The sequence below is a fragment of the Astatotilapia calliptera genome, chromosome 2, assembly GCF_900246225.1.
Source record: "Astatotilapia calliptera chromosome 2, fAstCal1.2, whole genome shotgun sequence".
NCBI classification, from domain to species: Eukaryota; Metazoa; Chordata; class Actinopteri; order Cichliformes; family Cichlidae; genus Astatotilapia; species Astatotilapia calliptera.
The window spans coordinates 7347502-7372362 of NC_039303.1; the positions used below are offsets into that span (position 1 = coordinate 7347502).

The window sequence follows — 24861 nt, forward strand, 5'->3', positions numbered from 1 at the left end:
ATGACCTATTAATGTTTCTTTTATTCCTGCCACCAGCCTAGTGGATAGCGCTAGTGATTTATCTTGATTGATATCAGTGGTTATCCTTAGCTGGCATGGCGGATATATGAACACTATTGGAATATATTAGATTTTAGTAATACAATCATTTAGACAGACATTTCCTCACATACTAAATAATTCTGATGCAATGTCTTCCTTTAAGACTACAGGAATGTGTGCTTTCTTTATGTACATTTTCCCCTTTCCACTGTGATATGGTAGTAGCTGTAACCACTTGTTTGGAGGAAACAAAATTTTAGAAACTGTAATTATACATAAAACCCACATGATAATTTTACTTTACCTCTTCAGTGAAGAAGGTTATTTCTTGTTTTCTTTCTCCATGTGCTGTCTTGAGTGCAGTTGATAGGTTATGAGGAAAACAGAAGTGATGCCATCCAGCACAACACCATTTTTGGACAGTCCCACCAACTGTATTACAACTAAAGTGGTCATCTTAACCACTGTCACTTTAATGTCATACAAATATAAAGAAATTAATATAGTAAATGATGTTGCTGCTTTCAAATGTGTTTGTTTTATTACAAAGCATGAAGTTTCCTTATTCTTTTTTGATGAAAGCTACAATTATGTCAGTAATTGTAGTCTGTTTATATAAAAGAATTTAATAATACCATACTCAGTAATAATGCAGTAAATGCAATAAACGTATTATAAATTTATAGAGATTTGCATTTTGCAAGATTTGTAATTTTAATTAGTAATAAATTGATAAATGGTCTTGATCCCTAATTAATTGAGCAGCTAAAGGACCTTTTTGGCTGGTTAATGTATTATTACGTCAAATGGGTTCTAGGACAATCACTGTGTGAAATTGGTGGGAGTCACACTTAACACTTTAAAGCTAAGTGTATCATTGTTGATACATGTGTTTTTGTGAGTTTTGTGAGTTGTGAGACTTCTACATCATCGGCATGACTTTTTTACCATCAAGAAATGATATAAATTGCATGACACATTTGCAATTAGTAAATTGCTAAAATACGGCTAATGTGGCAAATGTGAAACAAATTAAAACTCATATACGCAGATTAAAATTTTATATATTTTTATATTTTTTGTCTAAAGAAAATAGGAACACTCCATTATCAAAAAATTAAAGATTTCTGGCAGTTATTTCATGGTTCGGGTTTTAAAGGGTTAACACCATAATCACGATACTCTATTAGACAAAAAAAAAAAAAATACTAAAAAAGACTTGACTGTGCATTTTAACTTATGAAAGAAGCAGTTCCCTCATAAAGTCTTTAATTACCGGGACACAGTTTTGTTTTATCATTTAATTACCAGCCAAAGTATTAAAGAGCATTATAGAAAACATGAAGGATAACCAAGTATAAACTGCATAGTGACTCTATATCCGCTATCATTTTCAACATCGGTTTTCTGTATAGTTTGTTACCACTTATTATGAAAGATTTACATTTTTTGGCGTGGATCCATTTATTCCAACACATGTATGCAAACCCTTTATACAAATTAACTATTGATGTAATAGGAGCACTATTAATCATGGTGAAACGGTAAATACTTTGACACTCATCACTTGAAAACCACTAACAGTATAATATGCTGGGGTATTTTGCTATTGTGAAACTCAGTGCTCTTTTCGCTGTGTTTTCCAGGAGATTCCACGTAAGTCAATGTTAAGTGAATAGTAAGGTTAGGCTCGTCTTTACCCTGCTGGCTTATTGACTCACCTGTCAATGCCACTGCAGGGAAAATCTATAAAGCCTAAGAATGTTATCTCAACATCCATTTGTGGGTGTGTTGGTTCACTCATGCATGCCGGGGTTTAATGGTGTTGCAAAATATTTTAGCAGAATGTGCTTTAAATTGACTGTTTTGGAGAAATGTTGTTAGTGTACGGTGTAAATGTACTGTGTCATTGAATGATGGGAAGAATGTTTCCATGAGAGCAGAAATATGTATAGATTTTAACAAAACAACAAGACCTTTCATAAAACTGTAAGAATTAACCTTTGCCCTTTGGTGACATTAGATTTTTAAAACAAGGTGACAGTCGTGCAGCTCTCATAAACTTATAACTAGGCATGAAAGGCGATAGTGGAGGATTGTGCAATATAATGAAGACTGTTAAGGGACAAACATTTTACAAATATTGGTAACGGCAGTATCTAAAATCCGAATTACAGTTTGATAAAGTTTGAAGAAAAATTGTGGTCACAGTAAATAAAAATGCAGACTGTGGTGCAGGTCTCAGTCTTATGAATGAAAGTCTAAAATGATACACATCCATCACCCTGATCTAAAGTCGTTCACTTTGTACATCATCAAATAGCAGAGCTTTCTTGACTGGAACATTGGACACCAAAGAATAAACTGCAGGATACGTTGAGCAAATTCTTCTTGTTATAATAATAAGAAATAACCATTTGGTTTTTTGGGGGTTCTTTTTGCTGTTTATGAAAATGGGTTTAATAAGAGGCTCAGTTATATAGTAAAATTTGTTATGTAATCACACCAAGAGCCTAAAAACTGGACTGACTGGACTAAATATTGTTTGGAAAATAAAATGCTAACTTGCTAAATCCTCATCAGATGATAGCTGGTATTTTTGAGGTTTAATCTAATTTGTACCCTTTTTTTGCTCTTCACATTTTTACCAACATAATCCCAAAGTCTACTTGAATAATAGCCTCAAACTCAAACAAATGACAGCAGAAGCTGTCTGCTGCTCTGTGTCTTTCCACTAGTCTGTATCTTTCCATGCACAATCTGTTTATTTTTTAAGGAAAGTAAAATATTACTTAGGACTTCAGTTTTGCTGAGGATCACGGAAAGTACAAGACTACATGTCCTTACAAGAATAGTAAAACAAACGTGTGTTGTTACATGTTTACAAGTAAGCACTATCAGTGCAGATGGAGGGTTCATGCCTCACCTCACAGCATGGAGCTCATTACCTAATGCTCAGATCCCAACACGTATTATTCATCTCTGACAGCTTGCGCACTTTGCATAAAACAAACACACACTCATAATCACACAGATACACACATGTTTGTACATCGATCTTTCTGAGGACCCTCACCGATTAGAATGCCTTTCTGAGCCCCTCGCTCTAACCGTACCCATCCCAAATAAATTCCTAACCACTATCCTAACCATAACTTAAACCTGATTCTGAAGTTTTGACCTTGAAACAGTTTTATAGGATGTGCATTTCCTAAAATTTTACTCTAAAGGCATCATTAACTCAAAAAACGCGTCCTCTTAAACACACACGAAAGAAAAACTAGCATGCTTTGCTGAACACAGACATAATGCACAGCTGCTCAAATCCACATATGCTGCATATAAAAGTGACCTTGCAGACCAAACGTAAACGTATGCCACACACACACACACACACACACACACACTGAGAGCATATGAGTAATGAACAACCTTAATAACACCTCCAACTTTTCCTCTTCTTCTCTCTGCTGGCTGTTTAAATTCACATCCCCCTTTAACATCGTTCTAATCTGATTACCACTGGGCTAATGGCTCTCCTTCTGCTCCTCCCAGACACTCTGCCCAGACCTTGGAAAATACACACACACACAAACACACACACAACCACACACACAAACTGTTCAGGGTGTGTGCAGAGGCACTACATCTGCAAAGTATGGCAGAGGGAAAAGAGCTGAGAGAAAGAGAAGAAGGGAGAAGTTGGTGTATGGTGTTTATATGCATGTGGGTGAATGTTTTGGAGGGTGAGGGTCGGATGAGGGTGGAGGGGTGGAGGGGTGCAGCGGATCAGCGGCCAACTCCACTCCAAAACCCTCCCCTCACTCTCCCTTTCTCTTCCCTGCAATACCACCCCCTCCCCTTGAGGAAATCTATAGGGAGGGAAGGCAGAGACAGGTGCATTTCTCCACAAATTGAGTTAGCCAAGACATGCCACATCCAATTGGGCTAAATTGATGTGAGAGTTTGTGATGTCTGCCGTGGGTATTACAGCAAAGGTCAGTGTGCCGAGACAATGACATCAATCTGGTCCACGTGGCCGAGCGCTCGGGCCCCCACCAGCCCACTGATTCAAATGCAAACCTGCAAACGCAGGCAGGGGAAGGAGAGGGCGGACAAACGCTGGTATCAAACGGGTGGGCATTTTGTGATTGCTTTTAAACAGACCTCAACACTCTCTGGCTGACAGGATAGGATTGGATAGGAAATACCAATTAGCTCTCTTAATCATAAAGTATTAAAAGCAGTAATCAAAAGGTGTCAACGATTCGGATAAATGTAATATTCAGGTTAATTTGCTTATATGGACATACCTCTGCAGTAAACCACTTAACAAGAGACTTTATTCAATTACAATATATACCATCTAAAATAGTTTGTTAAATATAATAAAGCGATATATTTCTGTCTTTAACTGAGCAGCATTTCATTTGTAGCAAAATAAATTGAGGCTGGTACTTTAAATGCTTCTGTCTGTCACTTCTTTCGTATAATTGAGTCTTGTTTTACTCTGAAAATAAAGTGTGTTATCATAATAAACCAGCTGTATGAACTGGGTGTGTCATAATAAGAATATGAGATTAGCGGAGTTACCCTAACCAAATCACAACATGCATCAACTTGGTTACTTGATTTAATTCCCCATCAAATTGTACATCAATGCAAACACAACCAGCAAAGACACTTCAGTCATGCTAATAAATGCCTGTAGGAGTGGCCTTGGTTTGCTGACTGATTGGCTTTGCTGAAGACATGGTAAACACATTTATGGCTATAATGTTGACAGTACTGAGCAAATAAGGCCAGATATTTTCATGAGAATTTGGAATTGGAATCAGGAAGTCCTTTCACCTACACAGCAGAGTTGGTCGATTGCCTGTGGTGCCCAGAACAGCTAATATTAGTTTGCAGATTTGCTCATGCCTCATTAGGATGGACAGTCAGTTGAGGTAGAATAAGAAGCAACTAAGTCCTCGTTTAAAGCAAGCAAAAGTGTTGAGGGACCGATACAGTCCGAAGAGAACTTTCATCTAGGAGACTGACGTTTGTATCCAGTGCGTGACCATTATATTTAAAGTGTAGGTTTTTACATTTAAACTGCTTGGTTAGGTTTAGAAAAAGACAGTGTAGGTTGTGGCTAAAATCCACCATGATACGTTTTTAATCACATGTTCGAACCTTTTCCACCCCACCTAATATATAACTGCCAAAAAGAATGAATAGACTCCATAGCTTTCCTAAAAAAGTTATTTTTATTGATGCAAGACGTAAACTTAAACCTCCATAAAACCCCAACCAGGATTGTTTTACTTGTTAAGATTTACAGCTGTTTTCTGAATTCTACCTGAGAATTCATGCAGAATATTAAGATTAGCTTAAAGTAAAGACTGGAATTAAAGGGAGAAAGTTAAAATCCATCTGAACTTGATTAGTTAGTCCTTGCTAGCACTGGATTGAACCTAAAAAGAATAAGGAACATTTTTCCAGTCCTCTATTGTCAAATTTTGTAGAGCCCATACAATTTGCGGCCTAAATTTCCTGTTATTACCCCACAGGAGTGGGACCCAGAGTGGTCTTCTGATGCTGTAGCGCTTCTGCTTCAAGGTTGCGCAATCAGAGATGCTCTTTTGCATACTTTGGTTAAAACAAGTGGCTATTTTTGTTCTTATTACCTTCTTATCAGCTCACAGCAGCCTGGTTATTCTCCTCTGAGAACCACGGAGAACATGTCCACAGATTTTCTTTCCACGTTTATAACAGAGCATGAAAAACAACATTAACAACCCTCAGCTGAAACTAGTGAAACCTGCTTTTTAACTGAATTCACTTCAAATGCATCAACCAACCATTAAGAAATTCAGTTAAAGTTTGTGTCAACTTTGCTAGTGTCTGGGATGTTATTCATATATAAGCCTATCTCAGCAAGTCTGCCAATGCAATTTACCTCATGAACACATATTGCCTATCAATTTCATATCCAACACATGAGTAGTAGTGGTTTAGGGCTACTTTGCTTCTGCTCTCAGAAAATCCAATAGAAACTTCATCATGCTGTCACCTCTACCAGGGCCTGCAAACCCAGATTTCAGGGGTATGGCTTTCATTCCACCTCTATTCAGAGAGCCATTTTCTTTGATCACATTAGCTTTATTGCTCTTCTTATGGTTCCCTCTGTCTTCTCACTGCTACTCTATATCAGCCCAGGGCTATTGGTTTTCATTCTGTGGCTTCAATCTGGACCTGGACCAGGCCAAGCTAGACCAGCTTACAGTGACGTTAATTCATATAAAAGCTATATGAACAGCCAAGTTCAACTCCTGACTTCCCAAGCTCACTCCATCAATGGGGCATTACAACTGACAGAGTACATTAAAAGGTAAATATACAGTAATAGTAATTTGTTGATGAATGTAGCTTTTCTCAAATCCCTCAAAGCAATAAGGGTAAATTGATGTTCTTCCTCTGGTACTTTTTTATATTAAGGTTTGCTTGATGTCATATTCATTTCTATAAAATGCCAAAACATACAAAAAATCTGATCACAATACCATGTAGAAAAAAGATGGTTGTTTTCAGTGATGCTCTGCATCGATCTTTATTTATCTCAGAGCTACTGTGCAGTTTATTTGTGTCTAATCTCACCTTTGTTTTTACCAAATGAGCTGAAAAGCTCTAATTTCTCTGTAAACTATCTGCAAACCCCAGCTGATTAAAGAGGAGTCATCATTTGCTCTCTTTGACAAGGTTTCCTGGAACCCATGGGATCCAGGAAGAAGGCTCAATTCATCGCCAGTCAGTGGAATCCCAGACCAGAGATTTGTCTGAGAGGCAATTTACTGTCATTTGCCAGAGAGCGCTGGGCTGATGCATAAACATCGTTCCTAATATGCCAATTCATCATCAGGCAGCCAGGGGATTCTGGGTGTGTTCTGATCAAATTTGCACCCAGCGATGATGAGGGGCATGTTGGTTTTGCTGCAGAAAAGTGCAGATCCAGCTATTTGTCACGTCAAGCTACCAAAGGGGAGGCAGAGGAGGGAAGATGCACTGCACAGAAATAATATACTGCAAAAGGGAAGGAAGCTCAAAGGTGTATCACGGCACTCTGTTTATACTCAGCTAACATATGCATTTTTAGCCTTGTAGTTTGGGCTGATCTAACACTTTAGTCTAAAATAAAAACGGTAGATTGTCTGAAATGTTTTACAGGCCTACTGACATTAGTGATCCCTTTACATGATGCCTTTCAACTATAGTTGAGACTATAGGCCAAATTACTTATTATACAGGATACCTCATTCAAAACGTTCTCGTCTGTGTTGGGCATTGTTTACAAATGTAGATACATTTTTAAATCTAACAATAATAATAATAATAATAATAATAATAATAATAATAATAATACATCACCGTATGACAATAGCCAGTGGTTTCAAGATTTCATTTTGGAAACTGTGTTCCCTCTCTTGCACATCACAGGAGGTCTTTACTCACAACTGGCTCCAAAAATAATGGATATTCCCTACAAATCATTATCATTTTGTAATGTATACTCATATGTCACTAGATTGTCTGTGACTGGGGTAGGGATTTCTTTGCATCTATTGAATATTTGATATGAAATTGGGTACAAATATATTCACACATTCTCAGCATGCTTTTAAATAAGTAACATTGACATTTGACTATATGATTTCTTTTTTCAGTACTTGGTTATATAAAAAAAAGTAAAATCACAGTACCTGTATTTAGCAGGCATTATGAACAGTGAGGTCCCAGTTTTTGCTAAACATGACAATGTAATCATTTTCCAAAAGCAGTGCTGCAGTAGTCTCACAGAGAGCCTAGACTTCTCTATCTCTATCATACCTTCATAATATGGCCCCAAAGATCACCTGGGAAAGCTATTATTACAGTCTAGTTATGCATTAAAGTAAAGCAAACAGCAGGGGGCTGTGTTACTAAGTTCATGTAAAATGAGAGCTGTTGTCATCACCCTAATGTTAAAAATGAGCTTTCTGAGATGTGTCTTGTGTTGCAAGGTGTCTCTTTCAAACCAGTAATGTTTGGGTTTTGGTGCCTTAAATCAAAATGCAAATGAAAGAAAAGCTAACGACAGTAACAAAATATTCAAATTCCAGCCATCTGGTCAAATTCTGATATGCTACCTGCCTCTTAACATGAACTTTGTCACTCTAAGAGTAAAGTGGATGATTTCCAGCTCACTTCTAGCTCCCTGTGTTTATTCTTGAACTGGTGTAGCTTTGCATCATTACCCATTCAGAATAACTCTTACTTATCCTATAGTGGGCTTTGACATGACTCCTACTGCTAAATACAGGCACTATGAACATTGAGGTCCCAGTTTTTGCTAAACATGACAATGTAATCATTTTCCAAAAGCAGTGCTGCAGTAGTCTCACAGAGAGCCTAGACTTCTCTATCTCTATGAAACCTTCATAATATGGTGCCTTAAATTACAAAAAAAGAAGGAAAAAGAAAGAATATGATCAATTAGCAGTTTTCATTTGTGTAAATTTTACTATATCTGGCATTTTTGTGCAGTTGACTGCGTAAAATGCATTGTGCCATTTTTTAAAGCTTTGGGTAAATAAAATTAAAAAAAATCACAGTGATGATGCACATGTTCTTATAAATCCACAAGAATATGTATCATATATAATACAGTTTGTGTTAAAGGGTTAGTGCATGCTCAGTTGGTACTAAGGAGTCCAAAATCTGCCGCAAAGATTTTCCCCAATGCCATTACACCACCCTCAGCCTGAACTGTTTCATGTTGTTTACACCAAATTTGGACCCCACCATTCAGATGTTACAGCATCACTCATCAGACCAGGCAAGGTTTTTTCCAGTCTTCTGTTGTCCAATTGTGATGAGCACATGTGAATTAGCCTTAGTTTCCTGTTCTTATCTTTTAATCATTCTCTGTAAACCCTGGAGATGGTTGTATAGGACAGCCCCAGTAGGTCAGCAGTTTCTGAAAGACTCAGACAAACTTATCTGACAACAACATTCAAAGCCACTAAAATTATCCCCATTCTGATGCTCTGAACTTCAGTAGGTTATTTGTCTAAGATAATGCCATGGCTTATTGAACAGGTGTAGCCGAACTCACAAAGTGGCTGTTGAGTGTATTATAGCACGTTATTTCTGGACAATCTATGGATTGTCTCAGGCAGGCTTATTTGGCAGACTTGTTGTTCCATACAAAGTCATATATTTGATCATTTTTTCATGAGGTCCCTTTATATTTTTCTTACCCGCTTCATGTAGTGATTAGTTTGGTGTGCATGTGTTTTTTTTAAAGTTCTTTACCAACAAACAAACAAACTACAACAAAACTGCTGCTGAAAAGTCATTTAAAAAATAAAGCTGGTGTTATGGGTTTTGTTTTGTTTTTTCTCTGAGAAAATTTCATGAAAATTGCAAAAGCATCAACAGTAAATGGGTGAAAAATGTGTTTTTAAAAAGGCTGAAGCATTTCTTAAAATGATCAGGCATCATTATTAGTCAAGCTGGAGTAAATAGTGCATTTGCTATGGACTATTTTCAAATGCTGATCAATACACATTTTGTGCTTTACTATTTCCAGAAGCGGGAATGTTGGATGGACTCTAAACACCGTATCTATCCATCCTAATGAAGCAACAGGGTGGCTTTGCAATATTTTTAATTTGACAAAACAAATGAACAAGATTTTGGCTACAGAGAACATATCATAATGATCAAATCGTTGTGTTCTTTTGATTTGTTCATATTATGAAAAATACATAAGAAATTATGCCTGTATCTTCTAGTGACTTGATATGGGCTCTAATGATGAAGCCCACTAACAAGAGCCTCTGTGAAAACATTAGAAAACATTATAAATCAAAGCACCCTTTTTGTTTACCGACCAATTTGCCATCCGCATCTATTGATTTCAGCCAGAATGCCGAATCTTTGTCTTCCAGTTCTGTAGTGCAGCATCATCCTTCAGAGCCCAGACAGTGGCCTTCTGGGAACAGGAAGTGAATCAGAGTCTGCAGTGGACAGACTGACTCTGATGGCTCCCATCTGGCTGTTCTTTAAGGATTCCATCCAATCAAATTAGCTTTGATTGATCAACAAGTGCTGCCATTGGATGGTAGTCATGGCAATATAAATCACCCTCTCCCATCAATACGGATGGCTTCATTGAAGATGAGCAGTGGTGACAAAGTGTGCATGAATTTCGAGGAAGTTGACTTCCTCTTGTACAGTTTAGTAAATTTGAGGTTGCTGCTGGAGAGAAGAGAGATGATGGTATCAGGATCTTGCTGTTCAAAGATGGATGTGATTCAACATGAACTCTGGATTTACGCATGAAAAACTCATCACAGTTATCTTATAAAATGATTTTCTAGCATGCAAATGAGTGCGCTAATCATTACTTATTAACTGATTATAAAATTTCAAATACTATGCACTTACCAAGATACACGTACAACAAACACAGCTATACATTTTGTTTGGGAAGAAACCAAGGTTTGTTCAATTTAGCATCCATCTGGTATTCAACAATTAATTCACTAACAACTTTTTTTTTAATGAGGAAACATTGCCAAATAGAGCTTCACAAATTGGATGTGGGACTCAATACCACTAAAATATTCAAAGTAATGCACAAACAGCAGTTGGAGTAGTAAGTGCTAGACTGAAACATGTCAAATCAACAAAAAATGAACAAGCAAATCAGTTAAAATGGTGGCATGGTCAATTAAAATAGATTTTATTCACTTCTCTAAATATCTTATCAATAGCTGTAGCCAAAAGCTCTAAACAGAGGCAGTTTAACTTATCAGTCACGACTGTACTGTACTGTTCTACTACCTAGCATTATGAAGCACAAGCGGTATGCTATGTGCTGCAGAATGCACCTCCATTGGTGAGTTTCTTGTTGTTTCAGCTTCTAAAGCCACTGAAAACAGTGACTTCAAATTTGGGCCTGGCAATTTTGTGCTAGCCATCCCAGTGCAAGCTTTTCGCCACTGCGTGTCAATGGAAAGGCATGGAACCAGTTTTAGATTGGGCTCTGGAACTGCTTTAGTGGAAAATAGATAGTGTGGTTATCTAATCTAAATCTAAAGTGAACTGAAGTTAAGTAACTTCTAGTGAAGAAGTAGCTCACAGGAGGAATGATGGTGGGCATGACAATGGAAAATAAATTAGAGCGCTAATTAACTAAAGTGATATGATCCTACTCCTTATTTATCATAATAGATTTTCATGTATTGAGAATTATAAAACTGCTATATCGTGATACCATCTTTATTATGGGTGATACTAATGGGAGCTACTGTAATGTCCACCCCATGTGGTAAACTTCTTCAACTGAGTAATTATAAAAAAATGTGGAAACAAACCATTGAGCACAGCTTCTTCAATATTTCCGCTGTTATGTTTAGCTTTCTTTGCATATAAGTTTAGATCTATTTGTTTTATTGTTATTTCAAAGCTTTTGTTTTAAAACTGAAAAAAAGGACTTTGTAAAATTAAAACTATATAGTACCTCATCTCAGTGGAAAAAGTGGAGAGAAACTTGCTTAAAAACACCAGCCATGGTAGATTTAGACTTTTTACTTTGCAGTAATAAACTTCAAACACTATTTGTGTATGAATGAATTGTAAAGTAGCCATTATAATTTAACCTACATGACTGTGGGGGTTTATAAGTATGGTGTCCATTAGTTGTTAATAAGGGTTGACTGAAGCTGTTCAGATTTCAGTCAAACACACCTGCACAATAAACTACCTCAAATCATCTGCATGATCAGGTGATGGCTGTACATCAGAGATGGGCAGTAACGCGTTACTTGTAATGCGTTACTGTAATCTGATTACTTTTTTCAAGTAACGAGTAAAGTAAGGGATTACTATTGCAAAAAACGGTAATTAGATTACCGTTACTTTCCCGTAGGAACGCTGCGTTACTAAAACCGTGATTTTTTTGCGAGAATGTCTCTGTGTGCAGATCAACAATGGATCATATATCGATTGTGGGAGAGAGTATGTGCATGCAGCGTTTAAAGCGTGGAAGTACTGACCTTACTTTGAGTTTGATTCCATAAAAAGTGACAAAAACATTAGTGTCCGTTGTGCGTGGGAAGAAAACTTCTTTTTACAGTGAAAAAAACCCCTAAACAAGCACCGAGTGCGCAACTATGTAATGGGAATTTCACAGAGAAACTCGCGGATTCTTCAACTGACCGTGGCACACCTGCACCAGGGTAAACCTCCGCCTACCGCAGTCCTGCTTTACAGGTGAAAATAGAGCAAAAGGACCCAGTGTCTTTGACTTTCTTTATTTTCTGCTGTGTTTTACTTGCATCTATTTGAAAGACTGAGTGTAAACACAAAAAATATTTTATTTTATTTGCTGGAATGTGCAGAAAATAGGTTTAAATGTTAAACTAATTTATTCAAGTCAGAGAATGTTGCATATAATTAAATTTTTGCTTGATGCATAAAGTTAAAAGATTAAAACTGATAAAACAAGTTAAAAAAAGAGACTTTTCCATTTGATTACATTTTGTATGATGGATTATGCAGAAAAAGTAGAATTGGGCTGAAAGATCTATCGCTTTAGTACCTATTCAGGTTGTAAATCATGTTTTTAAAAAGTAACTAAGTAACTAAGTAATTAATTACTTTTGAAAATAAGTAATCAGTAAAGTAACGGGATTACTTTTTTGGGGAAGTCATCAGTAATTAGTTACTGATTACTTTTTTCAAGTAACTTGACCAACACTGCTGTACATCAGCTTAAATAAATGGTTATTTAATCTGTCTTACAAAATGTTTGTGAGAGACACTGTTTGAAGTTTTGTTACAGCAGTTCTGTTACAGCAGTAACAATATAGCACCCTGACAGCTTGTGATATTGATAAGTTCATTACCATTTGTACCATTTATACCAGATGTACAAGAAACAATAGATTTGAGAAGACCTGTTTTTGTGCATGCAGGGTTATTGTCTCTTGTTGGGACTCTTTTGACTATATGGAAATAATAATTCATATGAGCTGCCTGGTGATTTATGCAGATGGAGTCTGGGGGCAAAATAAAGAGTCTAATGTACAACTGGGGCCACGTGTTTAGTCTGAGCGCATCAAAAGAATATGAAATTGAGAACGGGGCACGAGGCTAAACAAATGAGCAGCTTTAGAAATTGATAGCAGGTGTTTACATGCGGCATTTTTGCATATTGTAATGTCGAAGCAGGGGTGTGTAATAAACATTACAAAGCGTTGTATAGTCTAATAATCAATATAACTCACAATGACCTTGACGTTTTATGATGGATTGGGAGACACGGCCTACTGTAATTGCTGCCCAGCCCTCCCTCCCTCTTTCCTTCCTTTCACCCTGCCGCCTCCGCTCCTTCTCTCTTCCCTTTTTTGACATTAAAAACCGCTCCATCATCCTCGATGCGCCGCCTTGTCGCCTGCCGCTCAGATGACCATTAATCGCTTAATTCCAGTAAACCTACGTGCGCACAAAAGGCCCCTGTCTGCTGCTTAATGCATGTGTGATTAAGCTTTTAGGCCGACCACACGGCATTATTAGCAAGCAGGTCCTTGTATAGAGAGCCAAATGCCTTCAGGGGGCCCGAGGGTGGTGTAGGATAGAGGAGGGGTGGGTGCGGAGGGTGAGAGGGGAGGCAAGTTAATGACACTGACCCTCACTTCCCCAACAGCTATTCAATTCAACAATAATAACGGGTCACGCAGCTGATTTATGAGGCTCAGGCTAATAATTGTCAATTGCTAATGCGGGGGTTGGAAGGGGGTTAATGCCAGTAGACTATGCTAAATAAAATATGCTTTGACCCCACTGGGGGGAAAAGCAGGAGGCCAGAAAAAAAAATGACAGATGATTTTTCAGATTGCCCCCCTCCCCAAAAAAGCTTGTTGCAGTTTAACTGAGTCTAAATCACAACGTGGTTCGGCGTCTGTGACTTAAAACATTTATCTGGGACCTGACTCTGACTCTAAGCCTGACTCCGGCCTGCATACCCCATCCGTCCGCCTGCATGGCTGCAATAAATTAATAACAACCAAACAATGTGTCGTGGAGAGGCGGATTCAATTACCAAGTTTATTTACAGGGAAAATCTCATGAAGGCCATTGACCAACGTTAAACAGCGCGGGATGAAACGATGACAAGAGCTCCGATAAGAATTTAATTCCATCTCATTTCAGACGATTTTATGAATCAAATTCTTGAACACTGGCAAGAGATTTAATGATCACATCTTTGCGAAATCTTATTTCAGGACCGGTCGATGGCATTTCTCTGCGTTAATGTCGACTTAGAGGTTGGAGTAATTTAGTAATTGATTCCTTGCCTGGCTCTCGCCCGTGCCAAGGCCGCGTTTGAGGGTAATATGTTTCCTAATCTTATCCACTGGAATAAGATTTTTATGTTAATCCACTGGCTGGTCTCTTGGTCACTTGGGAAGAGCAGATAAAGGCTCAGAGGGGCCAGAGAGGCCAGAGGAGACGAGCTGTGCTCTGCTGGAGCTGGCTGCAGCATCTGGAAGACAGTTAACGTAAGATAAGAGGGAAAAATTACACACAACACAACCTGTAGTCCACGAATTCAAAACAGTTACATTCACAATTTATTACGTGATCATTATAAACCCATAAAGGCGAGATGAAATGGCGCTAAGTTGATTTTTCCCCCTCCCTTCTTCTCCTTTACTGTATCTGACGATCACCGTGACCTCTGGTGATCTTATTTCATAGATTTTAACAAGCTGTAAATGCACATAATATTTTCTACATAAAAATACAAAATACACAAACAACAACACGAGACTGAGCCTGCTCGCAGCAGGCTGTATCCCTGGCGTCTTTTGTGCTGGCTGAACGTTTTTTTCTGCAGACATGGAGAAAGACACCAGCTTCTAATTGAATTTTGCCTCTTTCCCAGATGTCACTTTCCATCTGTGCGCTTGGAAACGCGATGCGCCTTTTACGCACCAGCCTGGAACACCTTAAAGTCTGATGTTTGATCCCCCCACTCCCCCCACCCCAACCCATCCTTTTGAGTTAACATATTTTGCGATGTTCAGTTTTACATGGTGAAAATATAGTACACCTAGACAAAATATCCAACACGAATGTGATTTATTACAGAATAATTGCCGCCCATTAATAATAACCCGAATTATTAGTGTAAAGATGTAGCAAAGCCTCCTTTCTCATCTTGTAATCGTTTTTCTCAGATATTTTTCACGCATTTTGCAACTAGAGGGAGACCTTCTATCCATCCCGTCAAATTGAGACATCAGACTAAATTGCCATGAGAAATCGTCCCCAAAATGAATTTTTTATCTGCTCCAGAGCCCCTCCCCTGCAACACGCGGCCTTATTAATAACCGTTTTGATAAGCGTAGGATTTCCTCGGGCGGAGGAGTGAGACATTGTAGGTGAAATGTGACAGCGGGATCCTCCCATCTTTCTCTCTCTCTCTTTATCCTCCTCTGTTACTTTGCCTTTTCAGGGGAGTGGATCCATCCAATCCATCCAGAGACAATGGCATTTTGTTCCACTTTTTGTCCCTCCTGTCGACCCGCATTCCTATATTGCTGAGCAACGATAGTGTGCACTAAATGGAGAGGAGTTCCTCCCATATCCCTTCTATTGTCCGGCACTTGCCAAGGGAATTTAAGGTCTTGCACACATCGCGTTTTCCTGATTTATTTAAGTGAATACATATGGTTGAGGCCCTTTATTTGCACCGTAATTACGAATTAAAGGACAATTATGTTAGTGTAAATCACTGTTTCTTCCTCACTCACGGTGTTTGGAAAAGGTGCTTTGTATGGAGAGTGTTTCAACCTGCAGCCAACAGACCCTGTGCATCCACATAAAAGCTGACTGCACGTCTTGCATCGTGCAAAATCTTTTCAAAAGTCATTGAAGTCAACTCACATTGCAGATTTTCTCCTTTCAGATTTTATATTCTCACATCAAAACAAAATCAAACTGCGGCTTTGGGTGCCAGCCGAACCAGCTGAAAGAATTAAAAGATGTTGAAACTATAAAAAAGGAGGCGTTTCAATAGCTGGTCTATGGCGGAGGGACTATAGACCACAAGAATAAAGAGCAGCTTCAGTGAAAGAAACCGATGGCTAAAAGCTATAATTGTATTTGCCTCGGCGAAATATCAGAAAAGACTTCTCGTTCCTTTGAGCGTTATTAGATTAATTCCCAGAGATGGTTTCTTTTCTCGCTGCCAGACGCGTGGAGGGAGGACGGTGAACCATTTGGCTCTTTGGTTTCAATAATCAAATTAACCATTTGGTACAACTTTTGGGTCCCAGCTCGTGTGTAGAAAGAGAAAATAAAAAAAGAAAACATTTACATAATAGGGACGGTTGTGTCAAGAAAGAATTAACTTTTTTCTGTTCTCATTGATCCCTGGGAAGACAATGTACACAAGGAAGAAAAGGGAGAAACACACTGCAACACGTCAGCAATTGTGGAGAAAAATAATTGATGGCAGAATGCAAGCAGGTTTTCTATTTTATTTTTTTATTTTTTTATTTAGCGGGAGCTGCACCTTGTTGTGTTCGGTGCCACATTCAGCCTCATATTCCCCCCTGTTTCAGTTTAAATAACAAAGCAAGTCAATATTTTTACTAAAAGGCAACAATTAAAAAAATAAAATCGTATATTTTATGTCATGGGGCTATAAATGGTGCACAGTCTATATATAGCTATAGAATATATAGGTAATATATCTTATTTTATTTAGTGCCGCTATTTAGAATATGAAATCTTTATGTCTGCTAGCATTTTTCCAGTAAACGTCTACATTGTTTTTATATCAGCCTACAAAAATTATTGTATATAAAACTCAATATTATGACAAAATCAAATATCTCCGAGGTACTACAGTTACAAGAAACAAAGATCCATAAAAATCTTATGATGACGTTTTATAGGTTTTAGATATTACAAAATTTTGTCTTAATGTCCAAGCTGATAGCCTCAATATAATAATAATAATAGAAAATACTAACATACTCTAGTCATCATTTTATCCTCAGATTATTATAAGAATATTATTGTAACACTTCGATGTAGGGCCACTACTCATATCAATCACCCAAACATGAACAGAATAATAAATTCAATAATCAAACACTTATGTGCTAAATTTAATAAATGCACCGTAATTGCTTTTTCTTCTTTTTGTGTTTCGATCATTTGAAAGGGAAAACTCGCTGCTTCAACAGAGGACTTGAACTCGGTCCAGTGGAAAAAAAAGAGGAAGAAGAAACGCATCGAGAGTGTAAGCGCCATACAAAATGGTTCACCTTATTACGCAAACCAAATTAACCACTCAGCCAATATTGTGAGCCTAAGAGGTCCGATGACTGCCTCGCCAGTTCGTTACTTTCATTAGAAAGATGTTATTTGCCAAATAAACGGAATAATGAAAGTAATAAAGACAATTACAAACTCATTTGAATCATAAAAATACACCCGGAAGTTTCGGGGAGATTATACTGCAGCTGAGCAGGAAAAGATTTGGAAAAATGTTGGCAGAAAAGGCAAAATTTAGTATGAAATCGAAGCCGGAAAATACGTTTATTACCGCGCATAAATTCCAACACGTTGGGCTTTGAGCCCATGGAGACAATTTCCACCTTTCTTTCTACCTCCCCCTTAATAACAGCAACAAAGTCGTGAACCACAAATGATACTGTCCGGATTTAAAATCGAGCTGTGTCTAAGAGTTTCGTGTTAAATAAAACCCGAAGAAATCCAGACAGGCGATACTGCGTGCAGGTAGCACACATTCGGTTTAAAAATCATATACGTGAATGCATATCTCGTTTCTTTTTCTCTAAAGTTGATACAAACAGGTAATTAAAAAATTAAACCAGGTGCTTTTGTAACAAATTGTTTACCCCCAATAAAAATATAGATGGTTATAAGAGATAAAAGCCGACACGTTTGGCTTCACTGCAGAAGACCAGAGTCAGGATCAGTGAAAATAGTCGGAGCAGACGGGCAGAAAGAAGAGGTAGAGGGGGAATACTATGTGAAATCCTGCCCAAGGTATACGGTCGCTTAAAAGGCTTAAAAGCTTGGAGAAAATTGGATCAGGGAGAATCGTCACCCAACTTTCATTATTTCCAAGTGGTGTGATTGAATTAAAGGGCAAGATGGTGGTTGGAGAGGAGTGGGGTGGATGGGTAGAGGGGTGGGCGGCGGCGGCGGTGGTGGTGGAGGGGTGCGTAATGGCGAGGTATTAAATTCTAATTAGAGATGCAGGGGATCAATGATAGGGAGGTTGGACAGCCCGGGCCCCCAGTGCCAGCCCAATAGACTGATGAGTTATTGTCATGTAAAAAAGCGCTAGCAATAAGACCAAACGCTTTGCTATTGTCCAAGCGGAAAGAGCCAAGTTTATTATGAGGACTATATGCTCTAGAGACCTCGGGCTAGGCGGCTCTTAGGGGGCTTTTCATAAAACAGGGCTAGGTTCCTATAAAGGAGGCCAGTTTTGGAGCAGGCGCTGAGCAGTGAACATCTACCCACCGTCCAGCCTTTTTTTCCCAATCAGTTCAAACCAAACAAGTAATCTTTCCCCCCAAACTCAGACCTCGCGTCCTCCTCATTTTTGTTTTTATTATTTTTTTCTTTCAAACCCATTTTTTGGGTGCTTTTGTTTGCCATTTTTTCCAGGGAAGTGCAGCTTTCTAACTCTACCGAGCCTTCTCAAATGTATAAAATGGAGTATTCTTACCTAAATTCCTCTGCCTACGAGTCATGTATGGCCGGGATGGACACTTCGAGCTTGGCATCGGCCTATGCGGACTTCAGTTCGTGCAGTCAAGCCAGTGGGTTTCAGTACAATCCCATCAGGACCACTTTTGGGGCCACCTCCGGCTGTCCGTCTCTCACGCCGGGGTCCTGCAGTCTGGGGACCCTGCGGGACCACCAGAGCAGCCCGTACGCCGCAGGTAAGCAGCGGCTCCAGAGCCTCAACCCGGTGTATTATAGGACGCCTTGATTGCATTTGAAAATGGAAATGTGTTTAGTATTTACGAAACGAAATTTGCTTACACAAATGAAAGAATTTATCACGTTAGAAGCGATTGCAGGCAAGCGGTAATTCGGTTACGGGGTTATACTATCCCAGTCACACCCAAAACCGCCAACAGAATTATCTTAAGCTGCCAAAATGATAGGCATAATTTATTTACTTTGCGATGAGACATAAAGCTTCGAAAATAATTAGATAACCAAAGACTAAAGCTCATTATTGACACCGAATTGGAGTTACAGTAGCAACAAGCGGGGCGGATGGGAACATTATGACAAGTTTTCAAACTTGAGCCTCAATCTGAGGAGAACAATTAGTTTAACATTACAATTAACCCCATCACAGGTCTGCAACGTTATCAGTTCTGAACTAATTCAAAGGTAATCAAAGGCATAATACAATTGGAAGCTTTAGCCCAGCGTCCTTAACCGGATTTTAAACAAAATATTGAATTTACTTCCATTTGACAACATCACATTTACACACCCTCATATCTCCCCATTACTGCACCGATAAGACCACTGCACGTGTAACCATGACATTTCATTCACAGTTCCATACAAACTCTTCACGGATCACGGGGGACTGAACGAGAAGAGAAAGCAGAGGCGCATCCGGACCACTTTCACCAGCGCACAGCTGAAGGAGCTGGAGCGGGTTTTTGCTGAAACACACTACCCGGACATCTACACTAGAGAGGAGCTGGCACTCAAAATCGATCTGACTGAAGCCAGAGTGCAGGTACATAACTACCGACTCCTTTTACTCACAGTTACGCACTGGTGGATGCAAATGAGAACTATTTCAAAATACTGGGTCTAATCAATCATTATCACTAGATTTTAAGCAAAAGTTGAACTGCTTTCACAATGTGAAGGGCTGAGTACTACTGCTGTGTACACATTGGCAAAATAGACAACGTCTTTCTTCTGAGGCTTTCAGATATTAAAACATCTTTATATGACTAAATTATTTAGAGAACTCAACTTTTCTGTCGCCCTTTGCTTTGTCAGTCTTCTAGAAATTTAAGTCACGGTCGTTAAACGTTTCTACTTCCACCTTTTCACAACTAAACAGGTATGGTTCCAAAACCGACGTGCCAAATTCCGCAAGCAGGAGCGGGCTGCAGCAGCGGCTGCAGCTGCAGCCAAGTCCAGTTCTGGAAAAAAGTCCGATTCGAGAGATGAAGACAGCAAAGAGACCAAAACCACCGACCCTGACAGCACAGGAGGACCGGGCCCGAACCCCGTGCCCACCTCCAACTGCGGCGGGCCGAGCCCTACTGCAGGCCAAGTCAACACCACCGGGAACGGACAAGCGGACCAAGTGAAGACCTCCGTGTCCACCGGCATGGGAGTGACAGCACCAAGCCAAGGCTGGGCCACCGCACCGGGGACCATCACCTCTATCCCGGACTCATTGGGCGGGCCCTTCGCCAGCGTACTGTCGTCTTTGCAAAGACAGAACGGAGCCAAAGCTACGTTAGTAAAGACCAGCATGTTCTAATGAAGCTTCACATCGGGGAAAGAGAAGCAGAGCAGGGGAAGAGAGATACGTTTCCTCCTTCTCTGGAGACTGAAAAGCAATCGCCCAAGACTGACTTAAGGACAACAAAAAGCAGTTAGGAAAAAAGATTACTACTGTTATCCTTTATTTTTACGCCTTGCGTCGTTTCTTGTGGCCAGTTGGCAGTTTGCGGCAAACATATCCATCTTGACAAGTCAGATCGTCTTATAATAATAATAATAATAAAAAGTTATTTTCTACAAACAAGTGCAAGTTGTGTAAAATCTTTTCAAGCATGTCTCGGGACGAAATACACTGAGAAATAAGACAGAAAAGGTCTTTTTCTACGTGCACCAATGTTATCTAAACAGCCATTATTCATGCATTAATTAAAAACACATTAAGCTTGAAATAAATACTTAAAATCGGCTCAATTGACTTGTTAAGATGAATATATTTTGGTCAGATTTGGAGCATAAACAAACGTCGCCGCGCTGGAAAGGCGTAGTGCCATCAGTGAGCAAAGGAGCCTCGTTAAGTCACATTAAATGTCAGTGTTCATCAGATGCTTTGTTTCGTTCAGAGACGTTGAATTTCCACGACTGAGGATGCTTTCCACAAACATGGTATGAAACAACCAATATCCAACAAGACGCTGACGCATTTTGCTGTTTTGTTCTCTGCAGACACAACCTGCTGTGTGGAAGTGGCCTCTTACAGCTGTGTTTTGGTTTCTAAGGCTGCTGAGAGTTTAGTTTCTTTAAATTATCGATATAAACACAATTATTTCCTCAAGAAAAAAGGCACAAACTTACTGCAATGTTCACCTCTGACAGGAAATCTGTATGTTTTGTGTGTCTTTCTACGGCAATGTTTTTGTGGCTCAAAATTGTATAGTGTTAATACGTATTATTGTCTCCTATAGTTGAACCATAGGCCATACTCCCTCGTAGATCGATCATACAAGTCTTTTTGATGTTTTACAAAATTCCCTCGGAAGAATTTATTTTGGGTAAAAAAGGGGAATGGATGCAAACATTGTATTTATTTCTATATAATTTGCATGTTGTCTCTTTGTCTGATTTTACAATGATTTCCCTCCCATTTTGTGAGCATTATGTAACATGTTTTGTCCAGGATCTGAAAGTTATTTATATGTAGGTAATGAATGCTTATATTTAAGAAGGAAATATTTCTACATGTGCACATAGTTTTCCAGGTGTACCATTGAAATGATTGTTGATGATAAAAAAAAAAAAAATAATAGTCCATATTGTTTTGTCATGTTTTTCTTTGGGAAAGAAATCGTGGAAATGATCGGTTATTATTCTTTTTGTAGTATACGATTCTTGAACAATTTTGAAAAAACAAATTTTGTCACGGTGGTTTGAAAAGGGCGAAGATTTCAGCACCACGGACAGCACCGCGACGTTTCACAATTCGTTCTTTCCGATTGACTTTTGGGAAAAAGAAAAAGAATGAGAGAAGGTAATCGGCCTTTAGTTTAATTTATGAAACTAGGATGTTTCTTTAAAAACAAACAAACAGACAAACAAACAAACAAACAGTCAGTCAATCTTTCTTCAAGAAACTAACTCTTATTAAAAGGCAATGTTTAAATTCGGGGGAAATATTGTATACGAACTTGAAATTAAACTACACTAAAATACACTAATTATTTTTCAAGAAATGAAACTCAATCAGGTTTATTTTTAAAATGGTAAATAAGGAGTTAAACAAACTGGCTGAGACTTTTTCTTTTATTAAAAAACATCCGTGGAATCCAGTTTTTTGACTCAAGGCACAATTTGGGAATAATCGCTACCAGATTTTAGGTGAGATCAAAACTACGGAAATCCGTTAGTTGAACACAGAATTCGTTTCATGTATAAGCCAGAGAGTCCATCGAGGTAAAGGTTTTAATTTTATGAAGTCACATTTTAAAAAGGCACTCTAATAAAAAACTCAGGACCTTAATAGGCACCTCTTTGAATTTAAGGCCAAATAAATGTTCGGAGTCGTTATTCTCGGTTTATTCTGACCCAACTTGAGTATTATTTTAGTATCACCTGAAAACATCATTAGGCTACAGACGGGTTTTTTGTGTTTTATCATTAGAAATTTATGGTGCTGTCATAAAAACGCACATGAAAAGAAAAAAAAAAAGAGGTTTCTATTCTCACTGGGTTAGAATGAGCTATTATATTATTTGATAGTTTATCAATAGGAAGACACATTTTAAACAATTTCTATGTAAATCTTTAAATAACACTCGAAAATTGGTTACGGTCAGCTTTTTGTTCTTGGAGTCACATGACACATAAAAAGGACAAAAACAAATACGCTGTGATTACAGGTGAAATGACTGAGCATAATATTTGTCCGTTTACTCATGATTCCAGACCTGAAGAGTTTCGCTTTGTGACACTTTTAACAAACAGGCATCTTACTAAATGTACATTTTAAAGCATTTATTTACTTTTCTTCTGTAATTTTATTGCAAAATGACCAGACAGAAGCAGGGCGTTAATGTATAACATTTTATTTATAAACATACAGTATGCTATAAATGCAAATGCATTTAAACATCAAATTAATCTATATTTCGCATAGTGCTCAGGTGAATATTACAATAAATACAGAACAGACGTAAAAGGTTTCATTCCCCAACTATCCTGCGATAAGAAGACCGTCTGAATATAGAGCTCCGTCTCAAAGATCCCGCTATAAGAGACTGGGCTTGACAATTATTCGTTAACTAAATTGAGAAAAAAAAAATACACAATCATAACAGAAGTTTAAAAATACTGTAGATCAAGAGATGACCCCAGAGGGGAAGCTTGGCTATAGGACACAGTTCAGGAGGAGAAAAAGGAGGCTGTTTGCTAGTTTGCTTTCATACAGCAAATCATTTGGTTTTAGGCTTAAACGTGCACTTTTTTTCATTACATCCACAACACATAACAGGAAGAGCTCTTCTCATACACCTTAAAAAAGAAGCAAGTGACTGAAAATGTGCAGCCAGCGCCACAAATCTTTAGTTTTCATCCAACCAAATATTGCACAGGTGCAGCTGCTGCTGGTATATGTTTATAGTATTTTTGCTCTTTACCTAGTAATAACGTGTATTAGTGATTTTTTTTTTAAATTTTCAAGGTATAAATGAATTCTATCATTGAGCCATTATCAAAATTACCTCAATTAAAAGCATAGAGAAGTCTATATCACTCTAGAATAAAACATCCAAATTAAATGAAATTTTCCCCTGCAGTATACATAATCTGTCTTTTACCAAGTAGACATCACACGCTTTATTTCATTTTATTCCAGTCTTTGCATTTTTTATAGCACTGCAAACCACAGAGGAAGGGAGGCGGGGGAATTATGAAATCAAATTTGAGTGAAAATAAACAGTACTTATCAACTAAAATAAAGCGTGATGTGAGGGAGAGCTGCAGCCTTCTTGTCTGCAGTTTAAAATTTGGCCAGATCCCTCCAACAAAATAAAATAAAACAACATAAAATAAAGGAGAAATAAAACACCATCATACAGCTGGTGTTTTTTCCTGCATCACCTTGCTTTCCTAAGGCACATTGAAGTCTTGACTTTCCAAGCTGATAGATTGGAAGAGGAACAACCTGCTGTGACCCAAAAGCACAAAACCAGCTTTTAAGTCCTGTTATTGCCCTAATGATGAACCTACATCCATACTATGTCTTTATACTCGAAGCTAATTTTATTCTGTAAAGAAAAAGAGACACTGGAGGTCACTGCAAGGGCCAAAGGATAAAAATAGTGGCTTGCTCTATATTGTATTTGAGTCTAAATAGTCACCTTTATTGCACTTTCTATATCTGTTTGCTGTAATTTATCACTTAACTGAAGGAGGATACATTTATTAATGTGTTTTGGATTAAACCTGTTTAGGCTCTCTGTCTGCCTAGCTGCCTTACCGCATAATCTATATTCTTTCCAGTTTTTGGATGCTTATCCCTCCAAATTAAGAAAATCTCTCTTAAACGATAAAAAGTGATATAATATACTGGCAATAATTCACATTTTTGAACACCTTGTTTGTTTTTGTGTGTTCATTCAGACAGTACAGGGCATCAACATAGTCTACCTGTGTTTGAAGCATCTGCAGATGTGTTTTCTTTTCAACATGGCTGCCGCCTCAGAGCAGTCTTTTTCTCGCTGC

General features: G+C 38.3%; 2 protein-coding genes across 7 annotated transcripts in view; one reads left to right on the forward strand and one right to left on the reverse strand.

The window, feature by feature from the left end:
* Positions 1-18488: 18488 nt before the first annotated feature.
* phox2bb (paired like homeobox 2Bb) lies at positions 18489-21931 on the forward strand. The gene is made up of 3 exons (XM_026179189.1): positions 18489-19073; positions 19710-19897; positions 20234-21931. The coding sequence occupies exons 1-3, from the start codon at positions 18833-18835 to the stop codon at positions 20660-20662; spliced, it is 858 nt and encodes a 285-aa protein (XP_026034974.1). The 5' UTR covers positions 18489-18832; the 3' UTR covers positions 20663-21931.
* A 1257-nt stretch (positions 21932-23188) lies between these two features.
* Positions 23189-24861, reverse strand: part of LOC113031261 (LIM and calponin homology domains-containing protein 1) — an 83135-nt gene continuing 81462 nt past the window's right edge. For all 6 annotated transcript variants that reach the window (XM_026183308.1, XM_026183302.1, XM_026183297.1 and 3 more), the window contains one exon: positions 23189-24861. This exon is cut by the window's right edge and continues 279 nt beyond it. The gene's annotated coding sequence lies outside the window, so the exon portion shown is untranslated.

What these genes read in the sequence shown, in the direction of transcription:
- phox2bb (XM_026179189.1), top strand. Translation starts at nt 18,833, where the DNA reads ATGTATAAAATGGAGTATTCTTACCTAAATTCCTCTGCCTACGAGTCA. An exon ending in GAGCAGCCCGTACGCCGCAG is followed by an intron (nt 19,074 to 19,709) that starts GTAAGCAGCGGC and finishes TTTCATTCACAG; the next exon opens with TTCCATACAAACTCTTCACG. An exon ending in TGACTGAAGCCAGAGTGCAG is followed by an intron (nt 19,898 to 20,233) that starts GTACATAACTAC and finishes ACAACTAAACAG; the next exon opens with GTATGGTTCCAAAACCGACG.